Source organism: Macrobrachium nipponense, chromosome 23, assembly GCF_015104395.2.
Source record: "Macrobrachium nipponense isolate FS-2020 chromosome 23, ASM1510439v2, whole genome shotgun sequence".
NCBI classification, from domain to species: domain Eukaryota; kingdom Metazoa; phylum Arthropoda; class Malacostraca; order Decapoda; family Palaemonidae; genus Macrobrachium; species Macrobrachium nipponense.
Genome location: NC_061090.1, coordinates 23,866,427 through 23,879,851, shown reverse-complemented (window position 1 = coordinate 23,879,851; position 13,425 = coordinate 23,866,427). Strand labels below are relative to the sequence as shown.

The 13,425-nt window shown below is 33.7% G+C and overlaps 1 protein-coding gene across 1 annotated transcript in view; it reads left to right on the top strand.

Annotated features, from left to right (window-relative positions):
• The window catches only part of LOC135199486 (inactive rhomboid protein 1-like), a 308,328-nt gene that overhangs the window by 287,669 nt on the left and 7,234 nt on the right, over positions 1 to 13,425 (top strand). Inside the window, 12 exon segments of the mRNA XM_064227580.1 lie at positions 776 to 959; positions 6,575 to 6,700; positions 7,438 to 7,662; positions 7,897 to 7,971; positions 8,883 to 9,116; positions 9,315 to 9,461; positions 9,711 to 9,785; positions 10,202 to 10,363; positions 11,555 to 11,581; positions 12,254 to 12,342; positions 12,463 to 12,703; positions 13,132 to 13,232. Of these exon segments, the coding sequence (XP_064083650.1) occupies positions 776 to 959; positions 6,575 to 6,700; positions 7,438 to 7,662; positions 7,897 to 7,971; positions 8,883 to 9,116; positions 9,315 to 9,461; positions 9,711 to 9,785; positions 10,202 to 10,363; positions 11,555 to 11,581; positions 12,254 to 12,342; positions 12,463 to 12,703; positions 13,132 to 13,232 (1,686 nt within the window).

Below are 13,425 nucleotides of genomic sequence, written 5' to 3'. Positions count from 1 at the left end.
ACTGTTTGTCATACTAACATTAAGCAACCTGATTAGATCTGTACCTTACATGTTTTGATATGGTTTTGGTTGTATGATGGTGGGAAATAAAAAAGAAATAAATAAAAAAAAAGTTTGAGATTTGTTGATATGAACGGCATGGATTTCTGCATACTGTATTTATTTGTGAAGTGTGTTTTGGATTTCCTAGTTAAAATTCCTAAATTACGGTACACTGGTTTTCATCCATAGAAGTTGATTGTGGGCATTTGCATTACATATTTTAGAATTAATTGATATTCATTAGAAGTACTGTATGAGGGAATTAGGTCTAAATTTGTTGCGATAGTGGTTTATTGCTGGTTCTAAGTAATTTTGCTTTTGGTTCTAGAGATGTTACATGATAATGTTCATAATAAAAAATATTGTTGTTTGGTTTAATTAAATCAAAATGTTTTGGCTGTGGAATTTTTTTGTCAGAATTTTATCCTTGTTTTGTGCAGGTCTCTGCATAAAAGGGGTCTGATTGATTTCTGTGGCGAAATATTTTCCATAGGAAAGAGTGCTTAAGTCACTGAAAATTTTATAGTACCGTATTGTCGTTATAATATTTTTATCCCAGAGAGTTGATTTTTAAAAGTTGTCCAGTATTTTGAGTTTACAGCAATAAAGCTGGTTTTCTTGGAAAGATTTCTTTTGGTTGTGACCAACCAAAAGAAATATCACTTAAAATTGGGGAACGTGAGAAACATACTTATAGTGAACATTTTTTTCAATCATTATTGGCCCTCCACAGGTATATGAAGAAGGAAACGCGAGAGTTCTTTGGATTAGATGATAGTACTGAGGAAAGTCAGCGGCTGCGATGGCAAGAAAAGCGAAAGCGCCTGGCCAGTCGCAGGTATGGCCAGCTCAAGGACCAGCCCAGCACTACCCACCACACACCGTCTTTCACCAATGACTTCCATGCCTTACCAGAGGTTAGTCAAATTTTTCATAACATAATTTTAACAAATCATCTGTGAGTATATCTGAAGGTACAGAGTACTTCATTAATTTATGTTGTAGTTTTGATTAGGTATTTATAACTATATTTTATGGAACCAAATTTAGTACTATTACACATTAATATTTTTATTAGAGCACAGAAACTGTTTGGATACTGGAAAAGTTATGTGGCCTCCCAATGATTTAGGTATTATTTCAATTTAAAAAATATTCCATTACTTCCTTGAGGGAAATTTGGCCTTTTCTGTTGAATGATAAATTTTAAGGTTATTCAGCTGTACAGATTAATATGCTTATAAGGATACCTCTATATTGAGGCATAACAAGCATTAAGAGATAAGACCTCCATTGAGCAGTTCACCCACAAAAGGTCTGTTCACCCCAAAAGTTGTTTCATCCCTGTCCCTCCAAAAATCTAATGACTTTTGCAAGTCAGGAGGCTCATCTAAGGTAATATTTTCTTTAAAATCCACTTCTAACCCTGTATAATTCAGGGGAGTAACAAGCAAAAATTGAGTGTAATCATGACTTCTTCTTCTTCTTCTTCTGTGTTTTTAACTATGATTTAGGTAACAATGCCAATTGCTTTTGAACATTCTCATGTGCCCATGAGTCCAACTACACATATTCTACTACTCTCTCTCTCTCTCTCTCTCTCTCTCTCTCTCTCTCTCTCTCTCTCTCTCTCTCTCTCTCTCTCTCTCTCTCAATACTGCATTTGAATTTCTTCGGATTGCTTAATGTTTGGCCTAGCATGTGTTTTATGTGAGTGCATTGTTGTCCACACATAGAGTAAGTTTAAGGTATTTTTCGGTGATAGCTGCAATAGGTTAATCTTTGATATCTCTTACAAATGTGCAAGAATCACAAGTGTCTCAGGTCACTGATTGATTGGTCTTTCATACTATTTTTATCTTTTAAAAGCTACTAGTTTATCATGCGTGAAGATTATTAATGTTTTCTTAATAATGACCAAGCTTGAGTTGGTAATCCTCACTCATCGTGTCCAGACTTTTAAGGAAATATTTTCCTGTCATCAGAGTGTCGTTTTAAAATCATCAAAGTTGCCTTTCCAGTTTTGTTTGAACAGCTATGTAACCGAACAGTTTTTGATGATGATCCTTGGGATGCACTGATGTGGTCAAATACACTGCCTTGAATATTACATCTCAAAAATATGTATGGCTGGGAATTAAAAAGAAAATTGGATGGAGAAGTACAAAGGGGAAAGAGAAAATCTGGAAGAATTTTGGTCTTGGGAAACACACCATGGCAAGGAAAGCTTGGGATAATTTAATTATTCATTCATTTATTCTTGGTCTTGACCAAATTGGTAATACTACTGATGTATAACTGTAGTATGACTGTGGAACAGAAGTATGTGCTATTTATTTACAGTAAATACCAGAATTTACCCTAGGATTTATGCTGCTTGTAGTTTTGTTATCATTAGTTAGTTTGACTTCATGATGATTTCCAATATCTAATTGTTCATAGTCTTTTAAGAGTATGGTCATAGAACCAGTTCTCAAGGGTTAATGATGAATTGGTATGAAATATCATAACGGAGTATTTCATAATATTTGTTTCAGCATTGTCAAATTTAGTTGTTACATCTCGTATCCCTTTTTTAGTCTTCAATTTAACCAATCGGCTTTTATAGGTAGTAGATAACATAATATTGAAATCAGAAAGAGAAGCTCATCATACAAGAATTTATTCGTTATTCAAACATTCAAACAAGTCTAGGAAATATAAAAAAAATCTTTTTCTTAACTGGGATTCAAGTTTGCTACATAGAGTGGGAGCGAAACTCCCAGAGATCAAAAGGTAGTGACGCACCCACTCAACATCAAAGAGCTCAAAGTAAGGACTTGTTAGTGGATGGGACCCTTGCCTTTAAGCTCTTGCGCAAGGGTGTACACTCCAGGTTCTTTTATAAGAATTAATGTGAAGTAACTTCTTCATTTATGCTTCACATGAAATCCTCACGAGAAGTTGCTATGAAGTAATTTAAACCTATTTGTGTTGTCTTGAAGAAAATATTAGTATGTTTTCAGGTTTTAATTATCATCTGATATATTGCTGGAAGTTATGAAGGACCACCTTTCATGGCGTTGGAGTGGAATGTCTCTTCTGATGTACTACTGAAGTAGGCAAACATTTTTGTATGGCAGTGACAAAATGGCATTTATTTTGTCATAGCAGAATATACAGTAGGTGATAAATATGTCCATTAAAACAACAAAACTTGCTCTGCGCATTCCACAAAATTATAGGCAAACAGATAAGGAAAAAGACAAAGATTATTTTAAATTGGTTAGAAATTTCTAGATCCTTTTAAGTTTTTCTCTACTGTTGTTTGGTTGGACCTTCATTTCTTGGAAGTTTTTTTAGGGAGCAAGAATAAAGACTACCAAATGTTATTGTTTGAAAATCATGCAGGAACAAAACTGGTCCTAAAAATTGAATAGCTTTAAAGTCGTGTTCTAGGGGTGTTTTGCAGGATTCCAGTTATTCAGGTGTACTGTTAACAGAAAGCCTGCAGATGGATACATATTGCATTCAAGTTTTTCCCATAAAATTGAGTCGCATGTCAACCAAGGCAGATAAGTGGCATCAGTTTGATTTTAAGGAAAATATTGTTTTTATGGGGATAAGGATTGAAAGGGTAATGGGATGTTTTTCGTAATTATTATTATTTTTTTTTTTTATGAAATAAGGCAAGGGCTTTAGGTGGTGGTAGAAACATAAGCTTTAGAGTGATAATTTTGACTCTTATTTGGCTTTCATAGCTTTGGTAAGGAATTTGGATATTTTAGGTTAATTTTCACAGCATTTGTACATATGCTTTTAGATGATATTGAGGTGTGCATGTGTGAATCTATCAACTAGCAGACCTTTTGTGTTGGCTTAAATACATGAAGCACATTCTCTCTCTCTCTCTCTCTCTCTCTCTCTCTCTCTCTCTCTCTCTCTCTCTCTCTCTCTCTCTCATATATGTTAGATCCATAAGGCAGACAGGCTACATCATTTCTGTCGGAATGTGGGAGAGGTACTGGAATATTTCAGGTCCAGTGGAGGTCTATTGAATAATTTATGATGATGTGAGGAAAAATATCTTGTGCCTTTGTGTATTGTCTTACATTTTTGTTGCTTTGTGTAAATGTGCACCAAGGTTTTTTTTTTTTTTTTTTCCCTCAGTGATAAATCAAATTTTATTTTAGAAACATTTATATACTTTGTCATGAAGTTGAAGACTGAAACATAAAAGAATTTGAATTGTGAGTACAATACTTAAAATAGTTCAGATCAATGTTAAATATTTTCATTAAAATTATATAGGTTAATATACTTGAATAAATGTAACATTAAATTAAAAATGAATAATTGTAAGTTCATGAGAGAGAGAGAGAGAGAGAGAGAGAGAGAGAGAGAGAGAGAGAGAGAGAGAGAGAGAGAGAGAGAATAATCAATACACTCAGGTACTTTGAAACCCCGAGTCTCCACCCTCCACTTCTACTGCTTGCTGTTCTCCATTGTTACTTGCTATCCAGGCCAGCATTCTTTTTAGTTTATGCACACATTTCAAATGGAATAAAGGAGTAACAGCATTATTTAGATCTTTTGCTTTATTTTGGTTTAAATGAAGGAAATTTATTCTGCATTTCCTATCATCTATACAGCATATTTTTTTATTCACTTAAGGTGAAACTTGAGAGGATGCTGACTATTGCTTTCAGATGTCTTTCTCTCGTGGTGGGGCAGTTGAAGCCTAAATAGTTTGTAGTTGAAACAATTTACAATACATTTTATTATGGTCTTTGCACAGAGGCTCATTTCTTTTGGAAAAGGAAAACATTTACGCTTGGTAGCTGTGTATCAGCATTTAAAGATAAAGTTACATGCTCTTGACTAGTTCAAAGACCCTGCAAATTTATTAGATACTGTTTTTTATCTTCCTTTTGACATTCTTGTAACTTTCTCGTCTTTAAAATGTACCTTCAATAATAATCTCATAGCATCTTTATGCCACACCTTTCCTGTACTTTCTCTCCTACATTTGTTCCTGGTTTCATTTCTGAGGATCCATCTTTTATATTGTCCTTTTGTACCTTAGATGTTTCTCATTTTTCTTTGGTGTCACTTGAAAGCATAAAAACATTTTTCCTTTTTCCCTTGATAAAGAGAAAACATCGCAAAAATAATTGTGTGATATGTTTTGTGTCAGAGTTCAGCGATTTTGATTAGTTGTATTTGGGATGGGTAAATTAATGACTTCTGTAGCTCAGATAAGAAGAAAACAAGAAAAGAAAAGGAAGAAATGGGGTAGGACCTAACAAAGTAGTAATAAATTGTCAAAGAACCATATACGGCATATGGTATTAGAAAAATGACCAAATTTTTTCATCAGTTTGTATTTTTCATAATTAACAAACCTGAGGTCTTAACATTAGATATTCTTCTACTGCCAGCTGGGAATCCGGTAAAATTAATAAAAGATAACCCCAGCACTAATTGAGCTACTACATTGGCTCCCAGTAAAAGCAAGAACAGAATATAAAATACTTCTTACAGTCTTTAAAGCATTAAAATATGGTGAACCAGCATGCCTGAGAAACTGATTAAGCATCTTTAGACCAGAAATTAATATTGTAATCAAGATAGTAAGTGAAGCATATAGGCTATTTGAACCTTGAACAAATTGTAAGTCTGCGAGAGAGCATTTGTACATTGTGCACCAAGACTCTACAACAAAATACCGCCTGGAGTGAAGATCATACAAGAAGAAAGCAAATTTTAAAAAGAATTATAGTCTTGTTCTGCAGGAGCTATGATACTGATGAGAAAACACAAAAAGACAAGTATGAAATCTAAGAAGCACCTTATTTTGAAAACATACAGGGACTCGCCAGAAAGGGAATCATCCATGTGGATGGCTGTACATAAAACCAGTACATAAAACCAAAATGAATAAACCAACCTGTTAAGGAGATAATAATGAGTGTGGATAAACAAACAGAAAGAGGTTTCCAAAACTTGGCAGTAAATAATGGTGATATATGTTAGTTCTGAAGATTACAATAAAAAAATGAATAATTGGGAGGTGGGAGATCACTTGCTTAATAGAACCGTGACTAAAATAATATCTGTAGATAAGGACTGCAACTGAGAAAAAAAGGATTTAGAGATTAGTCAAGAGTAGAATCATTAAACACAGAAACTCGCTTAAATTGAGTTCTTTGTAAGGCTAAAGGAATCCAAATATGATTTCAAATTTCTCAATAAGGAGAATTAAATTCTACAAAGATTTGAAAACTGCAAGGGAATGCTGTAGCTTTGTAGATGAAAATTTATCTCTAGTATAAAAAGGATATTAGTATTACCATCCATTAGGGAAGTATTGTTAAATATGTTTTAAAATACTGGAAAACAAACTTTACTGAATCTTGAGTATTAGTCTAAAGATTATCAATTAAAAAAAATTTTTTTGATGATTTGTAGCTTGCAAGGAAATGTTTAATTTATGATGAATTGTAGTCTGCAAGGAAATTTTGCTTAATTGTTTGCTTTTGTCTTTTAACAGCTTCAGGAGGGAGTGAGCGGTACGATACCGGACTCCATAGATGGAGCAGCTTGGCCGCAGCTACTTCATCGAGGGAAAGATTCAGTCGCCAAAATGACCTGGGACGGTCTCTCTTTTGTGGTTTCTGTAAGTATCAGTTTTAAGCAGAATTAAGTACTTTTTGTGTATTTGTTAGACCTTTGGTGAAGCAGCTAATCATTCATAAAAGGGTTTACTCTAGGTTTAGCTCAGTAAAATCATTAGGGTCCTCTGAGAAAGCCTTGAGAGATGCTATTTTACAAGCCATGCCTCTTGCTTTGTAAGGTGAGGGAGATATAGGTCCAAGCAGTTTTAAGAATATTCAATAGCTGTTGTGTTAACCTTATTTTGCATATCAAGATTACAAGAAAGCTTATTTTTCATCTGATCATTCATAGAGGATAAATTTTGTGCTAGTGTCTGAACCACAACCAAAACTTGTGTGGAGGAGTCTGCATATTTCAAAGAGATTCTGTATACAAATTTAACTGGATGAGCAGTCTGAAGCTAGCAAGGCACACTTTGAGAACCTCTAGTAATGGCTTAGGGAAGTGCATGTAAAGTGAAGTTCATACTATACTTTAAATTAGTAATGGAAAGTTTTTACCATTTCCCTGTTATAACCTTGGCATTATTCAACTGAATCAGGAAAAATTCCCATCAAAAAGCAAGACTGTAGTCTGTTTATTTAAATTCTGAAACATTACATCGAAGGTGGAGGACAATAATTATATTGTGCTGTACAATGATTAAAATTATCAAGATATAATTTAAAATTTAGCTAAAGGTTTAGATAGAAGCAACGTTGCAAAGTGGTACAGCTATAACTTTATTATGTCTTACAGACTGTTGCAAAACGAAGAGCGAAGAGCCAGATCTCAGGTACAGCAGGTGGTCGGTCTAAAAGTCGCAGTTATGCCCCAGCGTCTATGTCTGTTGCTGATGATATTTATGAAGAACCAGACATGTCGCCCACCACAACTGCAACTACCACTACCACAACTACTGCGGCAAATTTGCGGCCCTCCCCTCCTGCAGACCATTACACCATGGAATCTCTCTCTGATGAGGTATGAAAGGATGAAATTGTATGTAACAAGTTTTTATGCATTGTACAGTAATGGTAAATGCACACTGAATTATGTATGTACTTGTTTTTTATTGCTGTTTTACTGAGTTTACCAACAAGTTTGGTAACATGCATTAACAGGTCAAGAGTGAGTAGGCAGCTATTAGAAATATCTTAATTCATGATAAATAGTCTATCATTTTATTGTACTTCTGATGATTGCAAATTTTTTCAGGTGTTCTTTGACAGTAAGGTTGCGGGAAGTCCGGAAGCCGTTACAACCACTGCTAGCTATGATAGTAGTAAAGTCGTAAGTGTTTTTCTTTTTCATTTAGTCCAAAGATTTACATAGATAAAGAATATGAAAATAATTAAGTTGACATCATTATCAAGAACATAAATTCCATGTTATTTCTGTTGTGTTGTCTTTGTAAAACTTTGATTAGTATCAAGAGATTGGGCTGTGGAATGCAGAGTTCTGTTATTGTTTTGACCTTGCTCAAAACAGGTTCTTTTCACGAAAGAGTATTTTTCTGCCAATGCTTAATTGTACCTACACGATATACAAACCTTCAGTCCTTTACGATAGGAATTGCAAGCAGTGTTGTAAAGGCCTGCAGGTTTGTATAGTTAGGAAAAATAAATTTACTTTCAAAAATTGTGATTTGTTCCTACATGATACACAAACCCTTGGTCCTTTACAATACGCTGCTTGTAATTCTTAGTGTAAAGGACCTTAGGTTTGTATAGTTAGGAAAAATACAGTTTACTTTCAAGAATTGTGATTTTGTGAGCAACTGAAATTCATGGATGGAAATTGAAGAAAAACCTAAATTTCAATTGTCATAGTGTCATTGATAACCCTTTAAAAGTTAAAAAAAAAAAAAAAAAAAAAAAAAAAAAAAAAAAAACCATCAGCTGTACTTCCTTCCATTTGCGAGATGGGAAGGATCAAGTGAATTTTAAATGCTTTATTTTTTTTTAACAAAATTATCAAGAGTGCATTTTCTTTATGGACAGTAAGTGCTAAGAAATCTCAATGGCAGAGTTTTTCCTACTTATTATGTCAAATAACACTTTTTTTGTGCATTTAATATAGTTTTTTGCTCTAGTATGACCATAAAGAAAAGGACTTGTCAATAACCTTTAGAATTTGGAACATATACCCTCATGTCGGGAGCACAGTTTATGAATACAGGGAATTACTTTTTCTTTCCAAAGGTTGGAGATGCAAGGTACCACCAAAGTGTTCAAGAGTGGCAGAGACCGGCCATTCAGGTATCAGATTCAGTAGACGCAAGTGGACGGTCTAGTGCTCACATTGGCCGCTCACGTATTTGGAATCGAATTTTGGATAGCTGTTTTGATAATTCAGATCGAAGACAATATGGAAGAGGAATTGTAGGCCGATTATTTAAGCGAACTTTCAAAGAAAGTGTGAGAAAAGAAAAGGATGTAAGTAGAAACTTTTGTAAAGTCTAATTAGTGTCATATCAAATTTATTGTAGTGTTTGTGAATTACACTTAATTATTAGTGTCATATCCAACATTATATAATGCTTGTAAATTACACTGAAAATCTTTATTTCCTTATATAATTGTATTTTATTGATTGCAGTACATTCATCATTTGTTTTTCCTCCTCTTCTACAGATAAAGAAACAACTTGACGAAATGAGTGACTACCGGCCCTACTTTACGTGGTGGGTCACAACGGTTCAAGTATTCATCCTCCTCCTTTCTATTCTGTGCTATGGGTTGGCTCCTCAGGGCTTCACTCTTCAACAGCAGTCTGGCGAGGCAAGTTAATTTCAGAATATATTATAACTGTGTTTAAGGGTTTTGTATGGCCTGGGACCTCATGCCTAAAGTGCAGTTTTGTGGAGTACTTTTAGAACTGTTTGTCCAGGATATGGTACAGATCTTTTTAGTATTGGAAACAAGAAAATATATTACTACTACTCCAGTCATAGATAAGAATTTCATTAAGTGAAATTACTGTAGAACAATTTTTCTTCTGTAGCACTTATGGAATTTCTTACCTTCCAGGTATTGATGGCTAGTTTATCAATCCAGACTGTCGACTATTGGGAACCTTCAAATTTTTGGATAGGCCCTAGAGCAGTGAGTAATTGTGAACAAAAAAAATGTATTTTTAGTAATTTTATATAAATAGTAACATTTACGGAATCCATTTAGTTGCATTACTGTAGGTATAAGGAGAGAATGTATAAATTTTCTTTTTAAAGCTTATTAAATTAGTCTACAATGAGATGAAATAATCAGAAGTAAAAAATATATAGTTGCTTGAAGTTAACCTAATTGGATACTCTGGTTTCAGTATGCTTATTTGAACTTGGTAAAACTGTAGGATTTCAAATCTAAATTAGGGTTGAGTGGGAATTCACTGAATAAGTTAATGTTTTCTTTAATTACCCTTTTGGTTTAATTTGTGTTGGACTGAAATATTAAGATATCACCTATTTTTAAAATTTCATGTGATTATACAGACAGTAATGCAATACATTTATATTTTCCAGGCGGATCTTATACATTTAGGAGCAAAATTTGCCCCATGTATGAGAAAAGATGAAAAAATATACCGCCATGTAGAGGAGCAGAGAAGAGCAGAGAGGGAAACGGGCTGTTGCATACGTAATGATGACTCTGGTTGTGTACAGTCCTCTAAAAGAGAATGTTCGGTAAGGAGTTCGTCTGTTAGCCGTATTTTACTCCTCTGAACGCTTGTTATATAGTATACAGTACTTGGATTTTCCCAATCTTGTTTTAAATTGATAAGAGAGCAAAGCACATAAGTCTAGTGTGTCTATGGGTTTAATGTTAGGAATAATGGATTAGTATAAAGTTATTACCAGTGTTGCACTTAAGTAAAACTGAGTGATAACAGAACAGGTGTGTGGTTTGAGGTGCATCTTGATAGCAAAATAGCTTTTCATTGTTGGAGAATTTGAATCTGTCTGAAAGTTATCAATTTATTCTAGTATGTAATCATTAAATGTTAAAATATAATTATGCACAGGGCTTGAAAACTTTCTTTTTGGCAGTAACAAAAATTTAGATGCTTAGTAATTGCATCACTCTGGTTAATTATATTACCAAAGTATTATCACTTGGTTCTTTCAAACAACACCATCGTGTATGGCTGGAATTATGAAGTTAATATTTGGGTAGATATGGCTTGATTAGAAGCATTGAGGATAAGTGCATGTGGGCTTACATTTGAAAAATACATATTTTAAGAGGAATTTTGTTGCATTTTTTAATTTTATTGAACTTAACACCTTTGAAACAGTAAACATTTTTAGTGTGTTCAGTATACATGACAGGACTGTGATAAAAACTCCTTTGAAATAGTATACATTTTTTAGTGTGTTCAGTATACGTATATGACAGGACTGTGTTGAAATTTTCAGCTTTTTCATTTTAGTCATTTTTAATAAAAATGACAGCAGAAGTTAGGTTTTATCTCTCTTTTAGTATATGTGTTGGTAATCTATATAATGTACACAAAGTGTGTTAGGGGAAATGTACGTATATTTTAATTTAGTGTGATCTTCACCAAGTGTTTTGACTTGAAATGTTTTTATGTAAAAATACTAGTTGATAAAAGTGGTTCTGCTCACTAATAAGATTTACTTTTCCAACTCACAAGTAACTTAGCTTGGGTATTACTTAATAACTGTTTACCATCTGAAGTAATTTTCGTATGTATTTCATGGATGTTTTCACCTGAATACTGTAACATTTGTTAACAGCTCATTTTTCTACTAAAGCTCTTCAAGAATATCATATAAATATTCAAACCTTGTTAGTATTTGTATGTAAGTATATATGTTGCTAACTAACATTGTGTTCTGCTGATATTCCTTAAGCCTCTGGGTCAAGGAGACATGGATTCGGTAAGGATTTTTCCATCTCTTAATCCCTCCCAAGTTCCTATTCCCTCATTTTTTTCCCCTCCAGTATTATAATAGGCATCCCTTCTGCATGCACCTGGCACTCCACTTCCATTGTTGATCTTGTACAATATCAGTCTGGACTAACCCCAGTCCTTACATCCCTGGTTAATACCATTCTTAGAAAAAAAGTGGGGGGAAGGGGCCTTCCCTTGGCCAACTTAAATGCTCTTTTTGTATTCTTTATATTACAGTATACATTTTTCAGTTTATCTCCTTTTGAATATTTTGACTTTTAGCCTGGATAGAAAATAGAATTTATGGAACTTTACATAGTTTTTTTATAGTACTGAAAATTGAAAGATTGTAATTAAATGGTTGTTTAAATAAATACCAGGTGGAATTCTGCCTGTTAGATAGTATTACATTAGAGGATGCTGTTGCATATATATCTTTTTATCTGAAACACTTCTTCAAGACAAGATAAGAGAATTAGTACTAAGAGTCTGTTGTTAGTGAGACCTGAATCAAAATCCCTGGGACTTGAGAAGATAATCATTTGTAACTTTGACATTTCAACAGCATTCATTCATATGATATGTCTGTCCAAAATATTTTAGTCCACACAATGTGCTACTGTATTATGGTTGCTTACTTTCTTTTATCTCATTTCAGACAAGGTTATCAGTATGGAAAAAGTGGAGCGAGCTTGCAAAAGGACCTGATGGACGCCTTTCTGGGTCAGTTTGCGGCCAAGATCCAAAGTAAGTAGTAATTTATGGCACTGTTGAGGTTTTTCTTTTTGGTTAAAACATAAATGTATAGTTTAATTGAGATTTTTCAATGCTTAACATACAGTGTATTGAGTAATCTCTGTATTTCAGTTTCTGCAAAGAGCCAGCTTCAGTACCCCCTCATGAATGGCCCGACGATATTACAAGGTGGCCAATCTGTAGAAAAAGAATAGCAGCTGTTAAAAAAGTCAATACCGCAGAACATATGGCATGTGAAGTTATTGGCCACCCATGCTGTATAGGAATTCATGGGGAATGCAGAATAACAACTCGGGAGTACTGTAATTTTGTGCGTGGCTACTTCCATGAAGAAGCTACGCTTTGCTCTCAGGTAGGTTATAATGGTTTTGTGAAGGTTGTCACTTCTAGATTAGTCAGTTCAGTAAAATTTGCACCTGGATTTTAAACTTTTTTTTTTTCAGACATTGTCATATTAAGGTAAAATTTGCACATGGATTTTAATTTTTTTTTTTTTTTTTTTTTTTAGACATTGTCATGTTAAGGTATACAAAGTTGATGCTATTTTATAGCATTTATTCCTCTTTTTCAGTTTTTATATGAAATTTTTAGCCAGAGTTACAATCTGATTGCATAAGATTAAATAAAAAAGTGACTGACTGACTTGGAAAATTATGTTGTGAGATTAGATGCATAATTGTAAATTTTATTGCTTGGTTGTAATGTTTTGCTCTCTCTCTCTCTCACACATCCACTTTCTGTATCACTAGTATTTTTTCTGTATCACTTGTATTTTTTCAGGTTTCCTGTTTGAACAACGTATGTGGTATGATACCGTTCCACAACCCTGATGTTCCAGACCAGTTTTATAGATTGTGGACATCGTTATTTATTCATGCAGGGTAAGAATGAGAAGTAGAAGATTTCTTTCCAAGTGGGTTTGTAACTTTTTATAATATTTCCATCTTCTTATTAGTTTACCTGAATAATAAGGTAAGACTAAAAGATGTTACAATGGTTTTTATTATAAGCATTGTATTTGTATACAAAAAGTAAGAGCATTTTACATTTAGCTGTAAAGATTGGTAATACAGT